The sequence below is a fragment of the Erythranthe guttata genome, chromosome 1, assembly GCF_056151865.1.
Source record: "Erythranthe guttata isolate IM_541 chromosome 1, IM_541, whole genome shotgun sequence".
NCBI classification, from domain to species: Eukaryota; Viridiplantae; Streptophyta; class Magnoliopsida; order Lamiales; family Phrymaceae; genus Erythranthe; species Erythranthe guttata.
In genome coordinates, this window is record NC_142533.1 from 2335766 (window position 1) to 2356036 (window position 20271).

General features: G+C 37.1%; 4 protein-coding genes across 5 annotated transcripts; 3 read left to right on the plus strand and 1 right to left on the minus strand.

Annotated features, from left to right (window-relative positions):
- Positions 1-2894: 2894 nt before the first annotated feature.
- CRY3 (cryptochrome 3) lies at positions 2895-6438 on the plus strand. The gene is made up of 13 exons (XM_013000545.2): positions 2895-3341; positions 3902-4041; positions 4136-4330; positions 4425-4550; positions 4653-4727; positions 4820-4936; positions 5006-5052; positions 5192-5268; positions 5352-5427; positions 5511-5580; positions 5672-5795; positions 5914-5963; positions 6049-6438. Exons 1-13 carry the CDS (start codon positions 2939-2941, stop codon positions 6241-6243), a joined length of 1695 nt encoding a protein of 564 aa, XP_012855999.2. The 5' UTR covers positions 2895-2938; the 3' UTR covers positions 6244-6438.
- A 71-nt stretch (positions 6439-6509) lies between these two features.
- LOC105975355 (protein DMP7) lies at positions 6510-7356 on the plus strand. Its single transcript, XM_013000546.2, has one exon. It carries the CDS (start codon positions 6610-6612, stop codon positions 7234-7236), a length of 627 nt encoding a protein of 208 aa, XP_012856000.2. The 5' UTR covers positions 6510-6609; the 3' UTR covers positions 7237-7356.
- Positions 7357-8487: 1131 nt separating this feature from the next.
- On the plus strand, positions 8488-9504 carry LOC105975201 (cyclin-A1-4). Its single transcript, XM_013000374.2, has one exon. It carries the CDS (start codon positions 8488-8490, stop codon positions 9502-9504), a length of 1017 nt encoding a protein of 338 aa, XP_012855828.2.
- A 377-nt stretch (positions 9505-9881) lies between these two features.
- On the minus strand, positions 9882-17420 carry LOC105975307 (ABC1 family protein). Of its 2 annotated transcripts, none has more exons than XM_013000485.2 (19): positions 17182-17420; positions 16458-16553; positions 16121-16348; positions 15431-15517; positions 15244-15333; positions 15011-15137; positions 14825-14922; positions 14521-14689; positions 14251-14372; positions 13809-13937; positions 13636-13734; positions 13482-13539; positions 13319-13394; positions 13107-13236; positions 12621-12778; positions 12425-12497; positions 11939-12133; positions 11703-11796; positions 9882-10740 (listed from the first exon to the last, which is right to left on the minus strand). In XM_013000485.2, exons 2-19 carry the CDS (start codon positions 16530-16532, stop codon positions 9950-9952), a joined length of 2799 nt encoding a protein of 932 aa, XP_012855939.2. In that variant the 5' UTR covers positions 16533-16553; positions 17182-17420; the 3' UTR covers positions 9882-9949. The 2 variants fall into 2 exon arrangements, with proteins under 2 accessions (XP_012855939.2, XP_088672540.1); XM_088816414.1 differs by having other exon boundaries at positions 16458-16610; positions 17182-17316.
- Positions 17421-20271: the final 2851 nt, after the last annotated feature.

The window sequence follows — 20271 nt, forward strand, 5'->3', positions numbered from 1 at the left end:
GAAATGAGATAATCATCGATAATATTTTTGCATTCTCGGTTGCACAAGAAATTATGTACGATGATTATGATAGTGAACCGCGTTCCATAATGGAATGCCGCCAAAGAAATGATTGGCCTAAATGGGAGGAAGCAATAAAATCTGAATTGGCTTCCCTAGAAAAACGGAAAGTATTCGGGCAAATCGTTCAAACTCCGGATAATGTAAAGCCCGTTGGGTATAAATGGGTATTTGTCCGTAAGATGAACGAGAACAATGAAATTGTAAGATATAAAGCCCGCCTTGTAGCTCAAGGTTTCTCCCAGCGACCTGGAATTGATTATGATGAGACGTATTCACCAGTGATGGATACGATCACTTTTCGTTTTCTTATCAATATGGTCGTCCAAGAGGGACTGGACATGCGTCTAATGGACGTTGTAACGGCCTATCTATATGGTTCACTAGATTCTGATATTTATATGAAAATTCCCGATGGTTTTAAAATGCCTAACTCTGGCGCTTCTCGTGAGCTGCACTCAATCAAATTACAAAGATCATTGTATGGTCTAAAGCAATCTGGTCGCATGTGGTATCATAGATTGAGTGAATACCTTATCAGGGAAGGTTATAAAAATGATCCTATTTGCCCATGCGTTTTTATTAAACGATCAGAAACCGGATTTGCTATTATTGCGGTTTATGTAGATGACATGAACCTCATTGGCACTTCTGAAGAGTTGGCCAATGCTGCTGAATATTTAAAGAAAGAGTTTGAGGTCAAGGACCTTGGAAAAACCAAACTCTGCCTTGGTATTGAGCTTGAGCATAAAATTAACGGCATACTTATACACCAATCTGCATATACTAAACGGTTGCTCAAAAAATTTAACATGGAAAATGCTAATCCATTGAGCACCCCTATGGTTGTGCGCAATTTAGATCCTGAAAAGGATCCGTTCCGACCTAAAGAATTTAATGAAGAGATACTTGGCCCAGAAGTGCCGTATCTTAATGCTATCGGAGCGTTAATGTATCTAGCACAATGCACTCGACCTGATATCGCTTTTGCGGTAAATGTGCTTGCGCGATACAGTTCTGAGCCTACACGGAGACACTGGAATGGTGTTAAACATATTTTTCGATATCTTCGTGGTACTGTAGATTTGGGATTATTTTATTCGAAAAATGCAACTAACCAAGGGTTAGTTGGTTATGCCGATGCGGGATATAGATCTGATCCCCACAAAGCTCGCTCACAAACTGGATATTTGTTTTGTTACAATGGTGCAGGTATATCTTGGCGATCCACCAAACAGACGTTGGTAGCCACCTCCTCAAATCATTCTGAAATAATAGCACTTTATGAGGCTGGCAGAGAATGTGTTTGGTTAAGATCGGTCATATCACATATACGAAATTCCTGCCAATTAAATCCAGTTACAAATACGCCCACTATCATTTATGAAGATAATGCTGCTTGTATAGCACAAACAAGAGGCGGATATATAAAGGGTGATAGGACCAAACACATATCACCAAAGTTCTTTCATACACACGAGCTTCAGAAGAATGGAGAAATTGATGTCCAACAAATTCGCTCATGTGACAATCTTGCTGATTTATTTACAAAGTCCTTACCGACTTCTACATTTGAGAAATTGGTATACAATATTGGAATGCGAAGAGCCAATATGAAGCAAGATTGATGGCCCATCTCAGAAGCTATATCGCTCATTTCAGGGGGAGCAATGGTGCGCTGCACTCTTTTTCCCTTATGACTGGTTTTGTCCCACAGGGTTTTCCAGCAAAGGTTTTTAACGAGGCAGCTTATGCACTCAACTTGGATTCGAGTCATGCATTTTTTCCCTTCTGATCGATTTTGTCCCGTTAAGTTTTCCGACTCAAGATTTTTAACGTGGCAGCCTATGCAACATACTTAGTCCAAGGGGGAGTATTATAATATCCACTTACAACTTGTGGACTAAGTCTAACTACTTGTGGACCAAGTTTAAAGACTTGTGGATAAAGACTCTACTAGATACGTGTCTTGTTTTCTATTGTTGCTAGCATGACAATGCTTGTAGTAATTCATGTATAAATAGATGTTTGGGTTTTCAATAATAAAATCATCACTTTCTTCAGTATCTCTCAGAAGCTCACAATACTACTAATATTATAATATAAGTGTTCTTTACAGTTTACGCACTACAATTTACTTCATATACATATATATACATATATATTATTGTATTATATTTCATATTTTATAACAAAATGGAAAAAATATGGTTTTAAAATTTAAAATAGGGTAAATTACAAACACCCCCCTGAGGTATGGTCAAATTACAAAAGCCCCCCTCTTGTTTGGATAATTACATCTACCCCTCAACTATGATTTTTCCTTAGACCTCCACCTTTATGGTGCCACATTCAACATATTCATCTAGATTCCGTAAAATTTGCTCTAGTTTGTACTCTTTTTGTGTAAAAAAGTACAGTTTTCGATGCACCACAAAATATATACAAGCTAAAAATCACATATTATGATCATCTTGCTTCATAATGTAGAGTTTTAATGGGATAAAACGGGTACAAAAGTGATAATATTCCATATAATCTCGAAGATTCCACTAAATTTAATGAGTTGAGGGGTGGTTGTAATTATCCAAACAAGATGGGTATTTTTGTAATTTGATCATACCTCAGGGGGTGTTTGTAATATACCCTTAAAAATATTCGGATCGAAAACAACAGAATAAAGAATTCTCATTAGAAAAAGAAAATGAGGTTAAGCCAAACACAACCTTACCCCCTATCCGGCCACCAAGCAGCCACGTCATCATACGGATCCTGCACCCACGTGTCATCTTCTCAACTGCTAAACAACAACCAACTCCCTCTCAACTCAAAATTAAAAATTCAAAGAAAAAAAAAAAACAAAATTAAATTCAAAGCCATGATCCGCAATTTCAACACAATTACACGTCGACCCACATCAGCAAACCCTCTTCTCTCTGCAACAAAGCAATCACTCAATTCCATATTTTCTCGCAGAATTACAATGCACTCCTCTTCCAACGCAGCCAGAGCTTCACAGACAGTCCACCACGTCCCGGGTTTCGGGTCGCCGGACGAAACGGGTCGGATCGCCGACCAGACATTCACCAGGTACAGCAGCACCACTTCCGACCGGAAAGGGAAAGGGGTTGCCATTGTCTGGTTCAGAAACGATCTGAGAATCCTGGACAACGAGGTTTTGTTCAAGGCTTGGGTTTCGTCCGAGGTTGTCTTGCCCGTTTATTGTATCGATCCAAGACTCTTCGGCGCCACCCATTTCTTCGGCTTCCCCAAAACCGGAGGTACATATATTTATATATATAGGGTAAATTACGGAAAAACCCATGAACTTTGGCTAAATTACAAAAACACCCCTACCTATTCGTAATTTGTTTTCGTCTAACATCGACCTCCTTATAGTAAGATTTTCACGAAATCTTTTTGTATCTAGGGAATATTCCTGGAAAAATGTCAATTCTACCCCTAAAAAAGTCTCAACTGTCGCATTGCAACGTCACTACACTTGGTGGATTCATATGCAATTTTTTTTAACATTTGGGGCATGACTACCTTCAATATATTCTAGGTCGTAGGGGTAGAATTGACATTTTTTAGGAAATATTCTCTGGAATAAAAAAATTGCATGAAAAATAAAACCGTAAGGGGATCGATGTAATTAGACGGAAACAAACATCGCATGGATTTTGATAATTAAGGATATTGGGGGTGTTTTTCGTAATTCAGCCTAAGTTCAGGGAGTTTTTCGTAATTTACCCCAATATGAATATTATTTACTTATTGCTGAAATTCATTCAAATATATTCCTCTGTATATTTATACAAATACTAATCTTCAATGGCAGCTCTGAGAGCACAGTTTCTTACAGAGTGTTTGGCAGACTTAAAAACAAATTTGATGAAAAGGGGTCTCAACCTCTTAATCCAGCGTGGCAAACCCGAGCAAATTCTCCCTTCTCTTGCTAAAACATATGGGGCCCACACTGTTAAGACACCACCTTAAATTTTCAATATTCGTAATTTCGACGATCGAGTTTTGTAAACCGAACTAATTCGTTCCGTCTAAATAACGTTAACAGGTTTACGCGCAGAAAGAAACGTGCAGCGAGGAGATAAACGTCGAGAGACGTGTTTCCGAGAATTTGCGGAAAGAGTTTGTAGTGTCTAGTCGTGGTACGAAACTAGAGTTGATATGGGGTTGTACTATGTACCATGTCGATGACCTCCCGTTCGATTGTACGTCGTTACCAGATGTTTATACTCAGTTTCGTAAGGTATATATATATATATATTTTATTACAAGACTCGTCTTTCTCGTATTTCCATATTTCAGCTGTCTGATGATCGAATATGTATATAAATACACAGTCGACCGAGTCGAAATCTGTTGTGAGGAGATGTATTAGGGTTCCGCCGTCACTTGGTCCGTCGCCGAATGTTGAAGATTGGGGATGCGTTCCGGAAACTTCTTCACTTGGGCTCGAGCCTATAAAGGCATGTTTACTTATTCGTTTCTCGATATAAATGTTTCTTGCTTTACGGGGCTTATTAATTTTTTTTATTGGTTTTAAATATGTTTGTATCGATCGATAGTAGGTTGTAAAAGGAATGGCATTTGCAGGGGGTGAAAGTGCGGCGTTGAGTAGAGTGCACGAGTATTTCTGGAAGAAGGTGAACAACGTTTTCTCGTGCTCTATTTCCGGTTATAGAAAGTTATTTTATTCGATTAAAACATTTTTTTTTTGTTTTTATACTTTGTGTAGGATCTCATTAGGACATATAAAGTGACACGTAATGGAATGTTGGGATCCGATTATTCGACAAAATTTTCTCCTTGGCTCGCTTCCGGAAGCCTTTCGCCTCGTTTCATTTACGAAGAGGTACTTAACTTTTTTTTTCTTTTTAACACTAACTAATGCTGAAATATAATGCAATAATTTATTATTTAGGTGAAGAGATATGAAAAACAAAGAGAAGCAAATGATTCGACATACTGGTATTTTTTTTCTCTCTGTTCTCGATTCTTAATCAAGAAAACACGATGCCCGTAATCTTGATAATTCATTCTTTGCAACCCTAATTTCAAGATTAATTAGCCCAAGTCGGAAACGTTTATAAATGTTCGTTTTTTCAAGGGTGTTATTTGAGCTTATATGGAGGGACTACTTCCGATTTCTATCGATCAAGCAAGGAAACTCTCTTTTTCATGCAGGTAAAAAAAGAAATTAAATAATATCTCTCGATTTCTACGATATATGCGATGTTGATTTTTAGGAATTTTAAAAACATTTGCAGGCGGCCCTCGGAAAGTACAGACTAATTGGAGCCAAGATCGAGCACTTTTTGATGCATGGAAAGATGGTCGGACCGGGTAAAATATAATTTATTTTAACAAATAACATAATTTGTTTATATATATACCTTTGAGATATTAACGTTTGGCGAACTTTTTAGGTACCCTTTAATTGATGCGAATATGAAAGAATTGTCGAGTACTGGATTCATGTCGAACCGTGGGCGACAAGTGAGTTTTAAACTTATTTTCTCCCGTCTCGAAATATTATACAAGTACTAATCGTGATCAATGAAAATGTACTATCAATGAATTTGGGCAGATTGTGTGTTCGTTTCTTGTTCGAGATATGGGTGTTGACTGGAGAATGGGAGCCGAATGGTTCGAGACGTGTCTTTTGGACTACGATCCTTGTTCTAATTACGGTAATTGGACTTACGGAGCAGGTAATAATATATAATATTTCCCGAAAATATTTTTGATTTAGCATATTTAAATTTGAAATGCCTTAATTCTAAACCGAAGAAAAATGCCATCGCCGTTGACTTTTTTTTTCGTGCCTAGGTGTTGGGAATGACCCGAGAGAGGATCGTTACTTCAGCATACCGAAGCAAGTATGTTTCTTTCTAAGCTAAAATATATCGTCTTTTCACTAAAATATATCGATTTTTTCTAAGCTTTCGTTGATGCGAATTTCAGGCTCAAAACTACGATCCCGAAGGCGAATACGTGGCGTATTGGTTGCCTAAGCTACGAGCATTGCCTAAGGAGAAGAGACATAATCCTGGAATGATGCTGTACATAAAGACGATCGTACCCCTCAAATTCGGAAACACAAAACCGACGAGTAACAGAACGCGAGACGACAGATGGAAGACCAATACAGGGAGATAGCGAAATACGGGTTTAACTTAATCGATTGCGCCGAGACGAATATGATTTAGTACTTTCTGAATTCTTGAAAATTCACCATTTTTATTTATTTATTTTTATTTTTATTTTATCAAAATGGTTGTGCAGTTATAACTTATAATGACAGAATTAACTGTCCAATGAAAATAATAAACACCACATGAGAATTTTAGTCCACTGAATCAATTAATGGTTGAGAAACAACATTAATTAAAATCAAGAAATAGTATTTAAAACCAGTTAAAACCTCTAATTTTGAACTGCCTTTTTATGATCATTTAATTAACAAAGTGAAAAAAAAAAAAAAAAAAACAAAAATAATTTGTTTTTTTTTGTGTGTAATCAAGAATGGACATGGTAGAGGAAGCCCTCCAACTACCCCTCCTCGCGGACGAATCGCCGTCATCGAAACCGACGAAAACCCCGGCGCAAAAGGCCGTCCGGAAGGCGTTCAAAGGTACGGCCCACCTCTCGAACCTCCTACCGACGGGGTCCGTTCTCACCTTCCAAATCCTCTCCCCGGTTTTCACGCACGAGGGCAAATGCAAATCGTTTGTAAGCCAATCGACCACCCTCTTCCTCCTCGGCCTCTGCTCCGTCTCGTGCTTCCTCCTCTGTTTCACCGACAGCTTCCGCGACGAGCGCGGCAAGGTCCGGTACGGCCTCGCCACCTTCCGCGGCCTCTGGATCATCGACGGCGGGGGGGCCGCGGCCCCCGCCATGTCGCCCGAGGAGGCGGCCAAGTACCGCCTAGGGTTTGGGGATTTCTTCCACGCGTTGATGTCGGTTATGGTTTTCGCTGCGGTGGCTATGTTCGATCAGAATGTGATCAATTGCTTCTATCCGGAACCTTCCGAGGAGGCTCTCGAGATCCTGACGGCTTTGCCGGTGACCGTTGGGGTGATTTGCAGCATTTTGTTCGTGCTTTTTCCGACTAGGCGGCACGGAATCGGCTTCCCTCTTTCGCGGAATTAGTTGCATCGTCGATTTGTTCTTCTTTTTTCATGCATTGTTTTTTAAAGGATCATCTTCCATTGTATTATGATGATGCATCATATTATATTTTAATTCAATTGGATGTTTGAAAGGTTTTAATTGTTTCTTTTTTTTTTTTTTTTAAGTTTTTAAAATTTTTTATTCATTGCCAATTGTGAAATTAATTAACAACAGAAAATTAAACATGAATGAACAACATAATTAATTTAACTTTAAATTACGGTCACCACTGGTCAAATTACGAAAAACCCCTTTATGTTTGGGTAATTACAACCACCCCTCAACTATAAAATTTCTTACACGTCCACCTCTATGGTGTCAAAATCAACAGAATCTTCTAGGTTATGAAGAATATTCTTTAGTTTGTATTCGATTTGTGCAAAAATACAGTTTCTGATGCATAACAATATGATATTTACAAGTCAAGAGACACATCTTATGATGATCTTGTTAAATGTGGAGATCATGGTAAAACAAGTACAAACTGGAAAATATTCTCCATAATCTAGAAGATTCCACTAAATTTGACACCGCAAGGATGAACGTTTAAGAAGATTTATAGTTGAGAAGTTGTTGCAATTACCCAAACATAAGGCGTTGTTTTCGTAATTTGACTTACCTCAGTGGTAGCCGTAATTTAAATGCAGAAATTGCCAAAATTAATACTAAAATATTGATTATGATTACAATTTACAACGACAAAATATCAAAACTGATCTCCAAAACAGGAGAGAGAAAAAAAAACTAGATCATCACCATTTAATTAATTAATTAATTAATTAATTAATTAATTAATTAAGAGAGAGGTTTTTGTATTTTGAGTTGAGGAAGAACTAGGATTGTGTGTAAAAAGTGTCCGTTTTACTCTACTTAATTAAAACTAAAAAAAAAAATTTGATTTTAAACGACACGTGTCATCTTTTAATTTGTTATTCCCTATTTTATAAAGAGTTCGTGTTCATCCCCACCTCTCTTCGACTTGTCTATCTGAGTCTCCAATGGAGAATTATTTCAAAATATATATATATATATATATATATATATATATATATATCTCAGACACAGTCTAATCCTTGTTGAACTAGTAAATCTACTTCAACCCTAACTCAAAAACCTTTCTCTCTCTATATATATATACATATACATACATACCCTGATCTGATGATATTCGATCACTGCATTCACACAACAAGATTCAATTTAATCAAGAACAGCTAACGTTAACAAACCATGACGAATGAAAAAACAACAGATCAAAACCAACGAAACCAATCACCTGTATGGAGTAATGGCGTCCTCGTCAACTACTTGTTCGTCTCCGATGAAAAATACGAAGCGATCATGTCATCGATCGCTGCCATGAACTCACTGAGTCTCGAGTCAGCCAAAACTCTGTTCGAGACCACCGAGGGTATACACAAGGACCATCGGTACAACGAGAAGAGGCGACGACCCCGCCCGGACTACATGCATGGCCACTTCCCCGCCGCCATCAACCCGCTGCACCGGGCCCACTGCGTCGAGCACCTCGTCGACATGTCGGTGCATCTCGGCCACAGGCAGGAGACCCTCCACCTGGCGGTCAACTGCCTCGACCGGTACCTGTCGTCGGTGGCCAGCAGCTATGATCTGCGTGCGCCGGTCGTCATCGTCGCGGTTTCCTGCATGGCGATTGCATGCAAGTACGTGGAGAACAGAGTTAACGAGTTCATCGACCTGAAGGATTTCGTCCGCGTCAGCATGAACACGTTCACGTGCGACGACATCGTCAGAACGGAGCGTTCGGTTCTTAGGCAGCTCAACTACGAGCTGGCGGTCCCCACGGCGTGGAGTTTCCTGGAGAGGTACTTGACGGTCGCGGAGTTAGGAGAGACGAGGGGTAGTTTGGGGGATATGGCCAGTTACGTTGTGGAGTTGTCTCTTGTGTCGTACGAGATGCTTCGATACTTGCCCTCGATGGTGGCGGCTTCTACGGTTTTCTTGACTCGGTGGATTCTTTTTCCCGGGGATGCGCCTTGGGACGCCAAGATGGAGGACTACACGCGGTATCAGCCGTCGGATCTAAAGGAGTGCGTGTTGGAGTTGCACGCGTTGTACGAGGTTAGCACCAACGGCAAACCGGATTTGGTTGCGGTCAAAAAGAAGTACGACGGGGGGAAGTACAATGGTGTTTCGTCGTGGATTTCTCCTCCTTCCATCCCTCTTAATTTTTTTAGCAATTCTTATACGGATCATGTTACTACGTAGAGCTAGAAAAATCATGGATTGAGTTTGTTTGAAAGATCGGGGGTAATTTTGTCATATATTATGGTTGACAATTTTAATAATATAATTTATATTGAAAGTACACAAAAATACTATGTCGTTCTTGTTAGATTTTTAAGTCCCTAGTTATCTCATTAATTATTTACTTTAATTTGTTTTGTCAAAAAATATTAAATATTTAACCAAATACGTAGAGTGATTATACAAGGGCAATCGTAAATTTGCAATAATAATTTATTAATTTATTGTACTGTAAGGATTGTGTCTATACAACGAACAAAGATTACAAAAACATATATATAGATATATAATTTATGTATGTATTTATATAATTTATATATAAAAATGTGTCCAGCTACTGTGATAGAATCCAAAGTTGAACTCGAGGCAAAATTATTGTCAAGACATACAAGAAATACACATGTATTTAATTTATCAAAGGAGCAGCTAAATTCGAGTCGATATCATCACTTATCCTCTCCGTAAATCTATAAAAATCGGCCGGTAACGGAATATCAAGCTCCGAGCAAACCAACTTCATCACCTTTGCAGTCACGCCTCCAAAGTTCATTTTATTCAAAGTCACGGCAATAGCAAATCTATTCTTCACATCACAGTACCCGGTCGACCCGCCCATACCCGAATGCCCGAACCCGATCAACTCACCACCCTCAGAATAGGATCTCTTAAACCCTAGACCAAACTGCCCGCCCGGAAGCACCAAATCCTCGTACTCTCCAACTCCCATAAACGCATCATGAATTCTGGCGTTACCAAAAATCTTATCCGTGCTTACATTGCCCAATCCGTCATCGTTGGGAACTCTAGTGTAGTCCTTGGCAATCACAATTTCGCTCAAACGGTCGGATTTTTTCTGTTTCTTTGAGGGTTTTAGAGACGGGAATTTGGGGGTGTGGGGGTGGCTTCCCAAACGGGGGTGCGTGGGAGAAGAGTGTGCGTGCGGCGGTGGAACGGTGCCTCGATCAACGAGGGCGGCGTAGTAGCGGGCAAGAGCGCGGGCGGAGCAATGGGCGTTGGCGGCGGGTATGATTGCTCGGCGGGCAAAGAGTGTGTTAAATAAGGCGGGGAGAGTGGACGCCATTTGGGAGACGTCTTGCACTTGGAAGCTCGACGGTAGTTCTGGGCGGTTGGCCATCTCTGAGAGTTTCTTAATTTCATCCATGTCGGATGTGAGTGTAGCGAGTCGAGATTCCACACCTAGGAGAGAGAAATTTACACACACCGTTAGGGCAGGGGTATTTTTGTAATTTAGCATTACCTCATATGGGTGCTGTGTACTTTACCCTTGAGCCAGTTACTCTTACAGATGGAAATTGGGATATGATCGGAATTAACACTTTCTGAAAATTTCTGATTTTTTTTCGGAAGTGAAAAACTAATTTCAGTTCCATCCTAAAAAACAAAATTCCAAAATTGGAAATTTAGAAATTGAGATGAAAAACGGTAACGTTCCAATTTCCACCCCACCCCCCCCCCCCCCCCCCCCCAGTTACTCTACATGAAATAAACAAGCTCCATTCTGTACATCTACTTAAACAAAAACTCATGTAATTCCTACTTGTGAATTAATATTGTCTATAGTATCGAGTCAGTCAACCAGAATAATAGAGTAAACTGCAAAAACTACCCCTGTGTAATCTCGAAATAGCAAAAACCCCCCTGTGATAAATAAACTAGCAAAAACCTCCCCTGTGAAATTATTTAAATAGCAAAAACCCCCCTATGGAACTATTTGAGGGTTGACTTGATATAAAAAGACACAAATACCCCTGGAGTCTTGCAATTAATAAATTCTTATATTTTATAAATATTTTAATTATTTTATTTAAAAAATAATCAATTTAGTTGTTTTATATTTTTTTTAATTTCTAAACAAACAAATTAAAAAGAATAAATATACATATAATATGTATATATATAAATACATTTTGAGGGACAATTTTGTCATTTCAAGTCTAAAAAATCAGCTAGGGGGGATTCTGCCTTTGACTAAATTTCACAGGGGGTTTTTTGCTAGTTTATTTATCACAGGGGGGTTTTCGCTATTTCGAGATAACACAGGGGTAGTATTTGCAGTTTACTCCAGAATAATATAATAGCTCGTATGTAGACTTTGCGTGTGAACATAAAAGCCAACGAATAAAGGTACAAATACTTGCCTGGAGGAATCCCAATGTATAGCTCGCCATCTATATTAAGAGGGCGAACAAATGCTTCTTCGAGAATCTCCTGAAATTTCTTCGTAGATGCATGCTTCACAATGAAAAACATGATGATTAGTATTAAGTTTAGTCGCATAAGGAAATAATAAATCACACAGATATTTTTTCGTCGTCTCACAAAAATCACCAAAGACCATACCCTGACATAATTAAAGAGTAAAGATGTTTGATACCTCGATAATGCCGCCACATAACCAGCCAAAAGATAAATAATGGTACTGCTGTATATGGCCAGGTTCAGTCTCTGGCGTAGTATTTGCAATGCAATTCAAGCATTCATCCCAATCGGCCATAACTAGAGGATTTTCACGTGTAAGATCAGCCATGGCATTGTGCAAACCAGATGTGTGATTAAGCACGTGATGGACCTAGAGCAAATAAAATGAATATCATAAAAAAAATTAGGGATTCTACTTAATTGCATCAAGAAGGGAAACTTAATTAATTACTTGACTGAAGTACAATCTCTTGGATTTATCAAAATTCAAGCAATAATATCATCTAGTCAATAAATAGATTGGGTGCTTCAATAGCCACATTCTTTTTTTGTAATAGTCTCCTTTTTGGTTAGGTTGTTTTGAAACGACTTCGTTGGTAACAGACAAAACGTTGCACAGTGGGAGGAGAATTCTCCAGAATATGGGATCCCAAAATATTACCTTTATTTGGTCTTTACCATTGGTTCCAAATTCTGGCCAAATATTTCCGACTTTGTCGTCAAGCTTCAGCTTCCTGCTTCATGAAGTTCAGACAGTTACTACTAAATAATCCAAACACATTTTCGTTCACATGCTTTCTTCAAAAGCAAGGTGATATTCTCTCAATCTTGATGAATAAGCTTAAATTTTTTCATACCCTTGATCGACCAGCCAATGAAGCATTCCTGCTGTAATTCCTTTAGATACAGAAAAAACAGGGAATAAACTATCAGGCTGAACTGGTCTAGGATCATATCTCCCAAGTACTCCAGCAGCAGTGTCAATAATTACTTCTCCATCTTTATATGCACACACCTAATAAATTCATGGGAAAATATAAGGTTTGTGAAAGAAGTCGCATAAATTCATCGAAATGAAGAACAATTATATCAATTAACATACAAGGGAACAAAAAGTATCAAAAAAAGTTAACTCGTCATTTTTTCATAGTAAATAACTTTTTCACGAGAATCACTACATTTGGAGATCATTGAGAAATGGAGAATAAAATCCATATTGAAAAGGAAAAAAATGATCAATTATTTGCAAAATGTAATATTGTCATCACATTGTGTCCTTTTGTTTAATGGAGCAATAAATCCTTCAACTACTTTCATACATGTCATAAATCAGTGGCATCTACCTGGATTCCCAGTACTTTATCCGCATTTCCAAGCTCGATTAAGAGTTTCCGCAGCTTGTCTTCAGTATTGGAAAGAGCAGGAGTGTCATGGATCCAGCTGGTATTAAATGCTGGCCCTCTGTTCACATTGCTAAAACAAGTTTTGCAAGAGTAAATGATGTATCCTTATATAATGTTTTGAAAATATCGAAAATTATAAAATTACAGCTCACCATTGTAAAACAGATTCGGCAAATGGTCTCATGATATCCACATAAACTACGCGTACATCCATTGACGATGAAAGGCCTGCATTACATGTTAATTATAAAATTTATCGCAAATAATGTACACACCAAAATGAAGAATCATGTACGTAAAGATTTACTGGGATACCTCTGAGAAGATTAATGACCCTGCTGAATATAATAATATCACCTGGAAAAGCATCAACCTGAAAGAAAAAAAATGTTTAAGAGTGTTCTTGGAAAATAAGAACGGTTCACTAATTGGTTCAAAATATCATGACAGAGGCGTTACTTGAACTTACAGGATTAAAACGTTTTACTTCTTTTTTATTGAGATTCATCTTCTCTTGAAGGACCTTCAGGTTTTTGTTCCTTTGCTCAGCGAAAGCTTTCATATTTTGCTTCAGAAGGTAGTAAAATCAGTTTAATACATAGAAAGAAGAACAAATTTTTAGACAATATTATTCCTGCTTACTTGAGCTTCATTTGCTGGGGTTGAATTACGAAAGAATACATTTGATATTTCCATCACTTGCTCCGGAAGATCCAAGCGCAGCTTAAGTCCCATTTCTGCAAAGGAAGATAGAAGTGCGACATGGTCACCCTGCAAGAGGTAGAAAAATAGAAATTCGTGAACTTTGATCGGAATATTTAATGTTATGCAAAAGAATGCAGTCATAGACAGGAAAATGCAGGCAACTTTTGGATCAGCCAGAACAATTCGTACAAGCCCATAGATATTGACGTAATGCTATTCTTCAGATATAGATACAGACTGATGTTCAAGGACAGGAATATGGAGTGAGCTTATAATCATGTAATCTACTGGTTTTTGTGCTTACGAATCATATGTGATATATTAAGCATTGGTTACTGTAAGCACGAAGCAACCAAATAGTAGGGGAAGTGTTACAAACCTCGGCAGATGCTAGAAACATTTTTGCTAAAGCTTGTTTCAGTGAAGGTGATAGCCCCTTTGTCAGCCCAAAATCCAGCAAAATTGGATGATGTGGAGGAGCCTTGCTCACAAGAAAATTTCCTACATTACAATCAACAGAAAAACCAGGACAGAACGTAAATGAATAGCCTCCTAATATACAGAACAAGATATGCCTCGTCGAGTAAATGCAATAACAACGAAATGAGACTGTGACATACACACAGAACGAGAATGTAAGAGAGAGTACCAGGGTGAGGATCACCATTGAAGAATCCATCAACATAGATTTGGTGTGCATATGCTCGCGTAATTTCTTCAACGAGTTTTTGCTTGTCCACACCCATTGCTTGCAGAGACTCGGAGTCATTTAGTCGTACCCCATCCATATATTCTAGAACGAGGACTCTTTCGGTTGACTGCATCGCAGAATAGATTGTGAAGATGATGTAATGAAAGAAAACTCCAATTAAGCAAATGGTGAAGATAAAATATCTTTTATCACATGTCTCTCTTAGAAAAAAACCATTGGAATTACACGTGAAGGATAATACCAGAATAACTTCTGGAATTAAGACTTCCACACGATTTATGTTGTTAACTTCAGAATTACTTTTGCAACCCAGGTTCCTGGAAACTATTCGAGTATTTTCTGCAGACCAAAATAAGCATCTTTAAGAATTATTGGGTGCTGAGAAATGGAAATGACAAACCAGTTCAATCAATTATCACAAGCATACCAGCCTCAATGTTGAAGTCAAGTTCCTTGGGTGCTTCTTTGCACCACTCATCTATCATAGGATTGAAGTTATACTGTGGTTCTGCCCAAGCAATCCAGTCAACTATCGATTTAGCATTCTTCAAATCCTGTCAAAGAAGGAAACAAAAAATTAGTACAATGATATGAATGCATGAAATAAAATGAACTAAAGCTAGATAATCTCAAGTGCTTGTAAAACAAAAGCAAGAAAACCTCCAATATGATTTCCTTTATGCCCTCGTGTTGAACTTTAACAACAACTTCCTGCCCATCACTCAGAGTAGCCCGATGAACTTGAGCTATCTACATAAAGCGCAAGGGACACATTTAAGTCATTGAGGAAATATTTTTTACTGCCACAATCCTTCATTTGATCTGCATTTTATTATCATGCTTTTACCGATGCTGTAGCCAGTGGTGCATTATCAAAGCTCAGGAAGAGATTGTCCATCGATTTCCCCAATTCTTTATTGATAGTCTGACGAACCTGTGCAGATTGCAGAAGAAGCTTGTTATATACTAATAACCAGTTACTGTCATTCAAATATTGAGTAGGACATTCAACATATCTAAAATGCAATTTGTAAGTGTGTTCATATCTATGATGCTCATTTATTTGCAAGGTTCCCACCTCAGGGATTGCTTATTCCAATTTTCCAAAATAATATAGTGTTATCCTACCAAGTCCAAAACATTTTTTTTTCCTCGTCACTTGCTCTTAATTAAATATTCTCCTCCATTACCAATGTAATGATCCTCAAACATTGAGTGCAGTAGATATATTGATCGTCAACCCCACTACATAATTTTTTGCATTGCCTGATCACATGTATTTTTAGTACATTGGAGTTGGTATGTACTAACAATAGGCATCACAAAATTTAGGCCAAGCAAACTGAGTAGATTATATACATGAAAAAATCATAGCACATGCAATTTCTACCTCTACACTGGTGAATATTTCTTTCATGTTTCTCTTAAATTAATTTCCGAGGCGGAAACGGAACGAGATCATCTATATGCCTCACTTACAGAAAAACTTAATTTCTTAAAATGCTTTAACATTATAATAAGTGAAGTTAGAAGTTACCTCTTTTAAGGGGCGAGGGGGAAGAGAGTCCTGTAGCTGCTTTAGAAGCCGTATATAGGCTGGGGGAAGCACGTCAGCACGTGTAGATAGGTACTGTCCTAGCTTCACCCATAACCCTTCAAGCTCTACTATCAAATTGAGAAGGCGCTTAGCGTTACACTCGTGTGCTTTCTCCCAAAGATCAGCCTTCTTTGAATTCTTTGTCCATTTCTCTCTCAGTTGCAGAGACTGTAGATAAAAATCATACACACGAGGAGAACAAATTGCCTTCAAATTTTATGAAGTACAAATAGAATAGGAAAAACACCAAAGAACAACAACTAAGAAGGATAATGACCTTATAATCCAGGTAGATTACAACAGCTAATGCGAACACTTTCATGCGCCTCCTGTATATGCTTCCCCATCCCATTGGAAGCAGCTTTCTTGCAAACTGTGTATTTGAAGACAATGGAGTGTGAATATTACACGGAAATGATCAGACAAGAACCTAATACGCCACAACGATCAAGGGAAACCACGATTAAACATGTCCAGTGCTACATGATTATTTTAAATTAAAATAAGAACAGACAACGACAATGTAAACATTGCCTGTAAGAACAACGACAAATCAGGACGAGGTCGTAATCTCGTTAGATACATAACTTTACAGGATTCACATTAAGCACTGAATTTAAAAATCGGAAGGAATTGCTACACCTGCAATTTTTAATAATATTTTCAGCTCTAGTCCCCAATTAATTAGAATTCCTCAACATTATACACATCAAATAAGACGCAATTATATAAAAACTAATAACTCATGTGTTTCTGAGGGTTTTCTTCTCGATTTGCGCAGAAATCAACTGCAATTCCATGAGATTATCCACAAGTACAGAATTCAAACACCCTTTTTTTTACCTAATTAACAAATTAACTCGACCAAATACTAATAGAGTAATCATTCATCGCAATATAGCAATAGATACATACACAATTATACATATTCACAACATCAAAAATCACAGAAAATAGATGAGTGATCACTGATCAGAAAAAAGGATGATGATAGAATTCACCTGGATAATAGAGAGAGAAAATGAGCGAGTGGAGGCGGAGGAATACTGCTGGAGGCTACAATGGCGAAATGAACGGCGGTGGATTAAACGACGTCGTCAAAGATGCGATTCTGGAATTTGGGGGTTTGCTTATGGTCGACGTTTTGGTCGGCATTTCTCCTCACTCGCTGAAAATGACTCTCTGATAAATATGACGTCACCGATGGCGTAACCGCTTTTCGACGCGTCCCTTTTTTCTTATTCACTTAATGGAGTATTTGCTATTAATTAATTATTATTTAGTTTACTTAATTTACGTAATCAAAATCAAAATCCGTCCACATTATAAATCTAAATTATATGATATTTTGGAGATGATGCAGGTCCAAACTAGTGGTGTAAATGAGCTGAGCCGGCTGGTGAATTTTATCGGTCAACTCGACAAATGCTTGAATTTGTTGTCGAGTTTTTCGTGCTCGAGTTTGAGTTTTTTCATACTTGTTATTGAGCACGGGAGCCTACTTTTTTATTTTTTTACATACTATTTTAATTCAAATAATATAAATAAAAAAATAATAATAAGGCGGTGGATATATGCAAGCCCATTTTTTTATTAGTTCAAACTCACATAAAGAAGTTTATTAGTTCAAGCCCGTAAATTAATTTAATTTAATTACATCAAGACCAAACAGTACGAATATGCCCTTATCAATAAATAATACCCAAATACAAACAAACTTTATTTTTATTTCTTCAAGAGCAAAAAATTAAAAAAAAAAGTAAAAATAAAACAAAAAACAAAAAACAAAAAGAAATAGAAAAAAAAATAGAAAAAACTCACAACTGCCACTAGCAGACCGCCAAGACACCGACCAGCGAGACTTCTACCGCGCCGGGCTCGAGCTCGAACTTGTCAAAAATGGATTTGAACTCTCCAAAACAGCCCGACTCGGCTCCTTTAGACCTCCACTCCAAACTGATCATAGTCCCCGAACTATATGAACTAATAAATTATACATATACGGAAGGCCATATTTAATTATTTATAAAAAATGTATTAAACGTAAGGGGACAACTATTTTAAATCCCAACTTTTGCTTACTTGAATACTACCAAGTTTAAAACCAAAATTGAGTACATATTTATCAGTTTTTTCTTACTTTAATACCAAAATAAAAAGAAAAGTACAAAAACACCCTTTCATACAAAATATCAATTATATCAATTTTTTTTAGAAATTACCTATTCAAAAACCAAATAAAAAAAAAAAAAAAAAAAAAAAAAAAAAACCCTTTGTTGTAAAAAAAAAAAACCTTCACCATTTCTTCTCCTCTCCAACCCTCGCCGCCGCCGCCGCCGAACGCCACCGTACGTGCTCGTAACTGCCGCGACAACCCAATTAAACCCTATTTTTTTCATCTTCTTATCCTCCAAAACATCTCCAAATTCAAAAAATCAAAACCTCACAAAACTTATAAAATGGAGTTATAAGACAATAATATGGTAGTATATGTGGAAAGAGAAGCCATTAAGGTAAGTATCGATGTCTTTTTTGAGCTTCGAAGTCGATTTTGAAGTTTTTTTTTTTGAAACCCGTCGGCAATTTTCGACACATACATGTCGATTTTTTGGTCAATTTTCGACACCAACGTGTCGAAAAAAAAAAACAAATTTCGACACATACCTGTCGAAAATTCTCCAAATTTCGACAGGTATGTGTCGAAAAACACTATTGGTAAACAAAAAAAAAAAAAAAAAATTGTCCAAATTTTTTTTGTTTACCAATAGTGTCCAAATTTTTTTTTTTTTTTTTTTGTTTACCAATAGTGTTTTTCGACACATACCTGTCGAAATTTGGAGAATTTTCGACAAGTATGTGTCGAAATTTGTTTTTTTTTTTTTTTCGACACGTTGGTGTCGAAAATTGACCAGAAAATCGACCTGTATGTGTCGAAAATTGCCGACGGGTTTCAAAAAAAAAAACTTCAAAATCGACTTCGAAGCTCAAAAAAGACATCGATACTTACCTTAATGTGTTCTCCTTTCATATGTACTACCATATTATTGTCTTATAACTCAATTTTATACGTTTTGTGAGGTTTTAATTTCTTTAGTTTTGAGATTTTTTAGAAGGGTTTGTTGTGAGATTTTTTAGAAGAGTTTGTTGTGAGGAAGATTTTTTCGAATGGTTTTTTGGGAGGGAGAAGAAGGAGGTGGAGGAGGTGAGGGGTTTGTGAGTAAGGAGGGAAATGGTTTTTTTGAGTTTTTGATTATTTGGTATTTAAGAAAGAAAAATAGTATTTGTAATATTTTTTTGGTTTTAATTTCATTAAGGGTATTAAAGTAAATTACAATTAATTATTTATTTTTTATTTTTTTGGTATTCAAGTAAGCAAAAGTTGGGATTTGAAATAGTGTCCCCTAAACGTAATATATACTTTTTATTCAAAAAAAATAAAATATTGCGTAGACCCAAATTTCTTATTTGGGCTTTGGCCGACTGTGACTTATGAGTCATAAGTCATGAATTTGGAAGGATGTTGGTATTTTCTCAAGAAAATAAAAATCAAACGTGAGGGCGATGAATAATGAGACGTGGAATTAGATGTTGACTGTAATTTTTTATTTTTTTTTTTATAAGAAATTTTGTTGACTGTTAGGTAGATAGATGCATTAACCATTCAATTAAGTTTGTTGATCTACTTTATGATTAATTAATATTAATAATTGGGAAATTATGGTTTTAATTTTTTGTCACTCCATCCATGTTATAATTTCCTGCAATAATGATTTAAAAGGTAAAGTTGCTTTAGTTGGTCGCGCGCTTTATTGTGATTAATTTTGGTCTCTAAAGTCGTTGTTACGTAAAGTCGTCGGTACATAAATATCCACATAAATTTAATGAATTGTTTTTTACGGTTTATAACAAAAAATACTTTATCTTTCTAAAACCCCAAAACTTCCCAAAAAAATCCAAAAATCCCCAAACTGCAAATAGCAAGAAAAAAAAAATCGAAAATTCGAAATCAAGCTTGAAGAAGGGTTGGGCTTCGATTTTTTTAGGTAATTTCGATACTTTTATGTGTAATATGCATTGAGTAGGTCGATTTC